This window comes from Berkeleyomyces rouxiae, assembly GCF_048999995.1.
Source record: "Berkeleyomyces rouxiae strain 22BRR77 chromosome Unknown BrBRR77_ptg000003l, whole genome shotgun sequence".
Lineage (NCBI taxonomy): Eukaryota > Fungi > Ascomycota > Sordariomycetes > Microascales > Ceratocystidaceae > Berkeleyomyces > Berkeleyomyces rouxiae.
The window spans coordinates 3,224,953-3,230,050 of record NW_027396493.1 but is presented as its reverse complement, the minus strand read 5'-3'; the positions used below and the strand labels follow the sequence as shown (position 1 = coordinate 3,230,050).

Here is a 5,098-nt window from a genome sequence, read left to right as displayed (position 1 = left end):
TACGGGCAACTAGAATACCATATGTGCCTCTACGTACATAGGCGCGCATGTGAATCGCGGCCCAATTGTTTCCCCGCGCTCGTCACCCAGACAGAAAAGAAGCATGGCTGCGGATCGTGGTGCCGCCTCAACGCGCTGTCGGCCCTGGATACGTCACCCTGCGATGGAACTCCGAGATGCCCGATCTCGGCCTGGGGAGGGAGGCGGCTGGGAAGAGGGAAGTGGAACTGGTGCTGCGTTGGCATTGGCACTTGGGAAGTACTGCAGACAATCCAGGACATGTAGTCCTCAAGCAGAGCCAGCTCATACAGTGGTCAAGTGACACCGTCGAAGGATGTTGAGCTGTAGAATGCTGAGACTAGTTCGCAGTAGAAGGATAGAGAGAGTAGAAATTAGTTCAAGTTATAAATCATCAAGGTGTAGAAATCCAAGGCAAGTCTGCCTCTAAAGGGTATGCAAATCCGTGGTCCTGTCCTTCCAGTCCCCCCCAAACTCCAACGTCCATATCCGTGATCCAAGTTCCAATCCCGATGCCCAGATTCCCATAAGCCTCATAGTCCTGCATATCATATACATGCTTCTAAATTCCAGTTTCCCACCGCGGAGCGTTCATGATCACGCTCATGATGGTCCCAGAGATCATTGCCGTGACAGGCAGGGTTACCATCCAGCCCAAATAGATCCAGGCAACAAGCTTGTAGTTGATGCAGCGCCAGTCGCCGTTGGCGAGTCCAACGCCCACCGTAGCGCCCGTGATGCACTGGGTAGTCTGTAGTTTGCCATTGTTAGACCGAGAGACAGCCATGTGGCCGGGTCGGAGTGTGGTGACTTACAGATACAGGAATGCCAAACTTGGTGGCCATCAAAACAGTCGCGGCGGAGGAGAGCTCCATGCAAAAGCCTCTTGAGGGGGACATGAGAGTCAGGCGGTTGCCCCTGTTCCACACAAAGACATTAGCACGAAGAGATCATGACGAAAAGAAAAGACCAAGACTCACAAGTTGCGGATAACATGATATCCATACGTCAACAAGCCCACCACGATGCCTGTGCCACCGAGCACCAAGATCCACAGCGGCACGCCCACCTCCGGCTGCACACGGCCGCTCTGCCAGATACGATACGCCGTAGTCAGCGGCGCGACCGAGTTGGACACGTCGTTGGCGCCGTGCGTAAAGCTCGCCGCCGCCGCAGTCAGGATCTGGACAAAGCTGTACATGTGCTCAGCGCGGTTGTCGAAGCGCGGCGCACGCGAGTGCATGTCGGCAATGTCCCAGTTGAGCACACTGTTCATCTTTTGCAGGCGCACCACGTCCTTTTCGACGCCGCGGAGCAGGATCCGGTTCGTCCGCCACAGCAGCACGGCCGGCCGCGTCCACGAGCCCGGTGGGCGCGGCGGCACGTCCGACTCCGACTCGGAGGCGCATGGTGCGCCGGCTGTCGAGGTGCCGCTGAGGTTTGTCTCGGAGAGCGTTGGCGGCGGCATCATGCTGAAGGCGTCGCAGCATTCAAGGTCGGGCGCGCCGCTAGGGCCGTTGCGCACCGAGTTGATCATGGCCTGCGACGCGCGGATCGAGGCAAGTTCCTCGGGCGTCAGATAGCCGCGGTAGTAGTCCTTGATATGGACCTTGTCGTAGCCCAGCGGCATCGGAGGTGGCGCCGGAAGTCTGAGGAGAAACGGACCGCGCCACATGTCGTACCAGCGCAGCGTCCAGTCTTCGGTGATGATTTTGCGCCACATGTAAGGCATGAGGAAGATGACGCAGAGGAGGGTGGCCGTGCTGGCGGTTCCAAAGACTGAGCCCAGTATTTCAGCCGTGCTGGGATCTTTCCGGAGCTGGATGCCATGAAGGACAATAAGCACTGAGTTAAAGCAGCGTTAGTCTCAACTGGCTGGGGGGAAAAGAACAAATCTACTCACTTGAAACGGCTGCTACAGTGACAAACGTGTAGAACGGCACCGAGTACAGCGCCATCTTGGCCGCATTCTTCTGTCTTAGCACGGCGTTCTTGGTTAGGAGAAACAGACTCAGGCCGAGCACTCCCGCAATTCCCGGCGCCACAACCCACGCAATAAACACCTGCGAGACGCCGCCGATGCCCCAGTTGATGTCTCGCATGCCCATGGCTGCAGTGCTGGCGCCGATGATGCCGCCCATGATGGAGTGTGTGGTGGAAACCGGAAAGCCGTGGCGCGTGGCAATGGTGAGAAAGGTCGACGACGAAATCATGGTGCACATCATGGCCAGGAGTAGCACGCTCGGGTGGTCTCTGAAGTAGTCGTGCTGGATGACATTTGTGCGGATGGTGTCGGACACGCGAGATCCTACGGATACGGCGCCGGAGAACTCGCAGACGGAAGCAATAAACATGGCCTGCTTCATGGTCAGAGACCGCGAGGATACCGAGGTCGCAAACGAGTTGGCAACATCATTGGCTCCTGGTTGATGTTAGTTGGTAGCATGACGTTGGGTGTGTAAGTGGACTAGGGTTGATGTGTGACATAGGGTTACTAACCTATGTTCCAGGCGTCCAGAATAGAGAATCCAAGGGTGATGGCAAAGATGTAGTTGTATTGCGCAAGTGCTGCCATGCTGATGACGGCAAACGACGGCCAGTAGCTGAAACGAAGAAACAGACACACAGAAACTAGTCCTGTTGTTCAGTTACAGAGACATGGTCGCTGTATAAGCAGGTGTAGCCGCCGAGATAGGGCTGTATAAAGAGCGGGTGTAAATATTTGGAACTGTTCCTGACGGAATGGTGAAATGATCGGCGTGATTAGATTTGCAATGATATTCTAGAAGCATAAGAGAATAACGGGCGAAGTGTTGTATGTTGATTAAGAGAATAGAACCAAGGAACAACAGGAAGAAAAGATGCAAAGAAGTGAATAGAGATTAACGCAAGATGCTAGGTATACAATGACAAAGGAAATGAAGAAGAAAGCAAATAGCAGTGTGCCTCGAGAAGCCCAGAAAAAGAGAGAAAGGGTGGGCAAAAGGGAAGGCCGTTGTTTGGCAAGCAGGTCTACGCAAAGCATATAAGTAGGTTCTCCTTGGGCGAACGAGACAGCATCCACTCACACCCACTTCCATTTCCATTTATAGAGCGAACATGGCAAAGCAGGACTTTTGACAGCCTAGCAATGCCTCCTTTCACCAGAACCATACTTCTTTTCTTGGCCAACACCTACTAGGCCGGCAGTTGGCATGTATCAGTAGGGGGGTCTCCTGGCCAGTTTGCTCCTGCGTGCGCCTTGTGGTGGCTTCCAGCCGGCTGGATACCGAGAGACCGGCTCTCTCGTGCTCTCTCTCAGCGTTGCTTCCTGGCTTCTTCGTCTTGGACTTTGGCCCAAGCCCGCCCTGGCTCGCTCTCGAAACACTCGCTTAAAAAGGGTGTTCTCAAATTAGAAACACCCGCCAGTGGCACGTTTCTCGCGGGCGAATAAACAGCGCCAGAGATGGGCTCCTCTGTCTCGTGTATCGTGTTTTCCCCGAGTCTGTAAAGCCCGAAAAGAGTTGCCCTGCATTTCCTTTGCCATGCATGCTCTTGAAACTGCCGTCCGGCTTCACGAGATGAAGTGAAATTGAGAGAGGCCTGGCTGGAGGTTGTAAGCCATTAACCCTAAGGCCCGGAGGCTATATTTGGCATATGTGCATAATATGCGGGGCCTGCATCCATTGAGCGAAACAGTGCATCAAACGGGGCAGCCCCCTGGCTCTCTCCGGAAGCCCAGAGCTTTTGAAGATCGCAAGCTGTCGTCATCTTCAGACTCCTTTCTGGTTCTGCCCACGTGAAAACAGCTCTCTTTTAGTCCTTTTCTTTTTGGCTCTTGTTCGCTGTTTCTTTTCTTCTTCTAGCTGGGCGATTATCTGCACATACCTCTCTCGGCTTTTCTGTCCATTTATTCTGGCTGGCTGGCTCTCCTTTTGCTCAACACCCCGCCCGCATCCTCTCGACGACACATACCCTGAAGATCTGCCTCTCTGCCGGCATCAGCATCTCGTCAGTCTCTTCAGCTCACGCCCACGTCGCTCTTTCCTCCACCTAGGCTCTCCTTTGCCCTCCACCGCGCGACCCACCTCCCCACCTCGGTCCCCCCTTCCCTCCAATCCGGACCATGAACTCCCCCGAAATTGCCGCGGCCTACGACGCCGTGCGCTCCGACAAGGACGCAATCAACTGGCTGCTGGTCGCCGACGTGCCTGGCACCAAGAAGCTCGGCCTGTCCAAGACGGGCAGCGGCGGCCTGGCCGAGCTGGTCGACGAGCTGCAGGACGACCAGGTGCAGTACGCCTACGTGCGACAGGAGTACGCCAACGACTCGGAGAGCACGCGCGTCAAGTTTGCCCTCGTCATCTGGATCGGCCAAAACACCAAGATTATGCGCAAGGCGCGCGTCAGCATCGAGAGCGGCGAGGTCAAGAAGGTCCTGTCGCACCACAGCATCCAGGTCGATGCCGACGCCCGGTCCGACTTGAACGAAAAGGACATTGTCGCGCGCCTGCGCAAAGCCGGCGGCGCCGACTACAACGGCGGCCGTGGCTGATGCTTTGTTCTCCATTGGTGGCTGCTGCGCAGTCCTAGTTCCAGCTTTGTAATGACTGGCAGCTCGCCCAGAGACACTGTTTGTGTGCTGGTTGAGGGGGCTGGGGCTGCCTTGTGTATTCTTGTCTTCTTTTCGTCTTGAGCATTTTTCTGTAGAACATGGTCTCATACAACTTTTCAATATATCCCCCGTGTTTGTGTACCTGTATTGTGATGGTGTGCCAAAAGCAGATGAAGTTGGTCTTACACCGGCGGAAGAGCACCGTACCCTAATGCATGCTGGCTACTAGGGTACAAAGGTGTTCGGGTCTACAACCCTAGCTATGTGCTACATGATAAAGTTATAAAACTTCGACAACATTACCCGAGCCTCCGACTCTTCATGACCGGCATGACACGCTAGTAACCTCCTGCCATCTTTTATGCCCAAATTCTTCTTTGTTTGTTTCCACCAACTGCACGTCACGTAATTCTCATCGTTCCACGTGTGATGCTAGTTCTTAGATCACATTCTGTCTGGGTCTTACAGCCACGTTCGGCCGGACAT

General features: G+C 54.8%; 2 protein-coding genes across 2 annotated transcripts; one reads left to right on the top strand and one right to left on the bottom strand.

The window, feature by feature from the left end:
* Positions 1 to 580: 580 nt before the first annotated feature.
* BROUX77_004076 (uncharacterized protein) lies at positions 581 to 2,593 on the bottom strand (the record flags this gene model as incomplete). Its single annotated transcript, XM_073748798.1, has 5 exons — positions 581 to 769; positions 834 to 936; positions 999 to 1,863; positions 1,922 to 2,440; positions 2,518 to 2,593. 5 exons carry the CDS (start codon positions 2,591 to 2,593, stop codon positions 581 to 583), a joined length of 1,752 nt encoding a protein of 583 aa, XP_073606501.1.
* Positions 2,594 to 4,123: 1,530 nt separating this feature from the next.
* On the top strand, positions 4,124 to 4,552 carry BROUX77_004075 (uncharacterized protein; the record flags this gene model as incomplete). Its single annotated transcript, XM_073748797.1, has 1 exon — positions 4,124 to 4,552. One exon carries the CDS (start codon positions 4,124 to 4,126, stop codon positions 4,550 to 4,552), a length of 429 nt encoding a protein of 142 aa, XP_073606500.1.
* Positions 4,553 to 5,098: the final 546 nt, after the last annotated feature.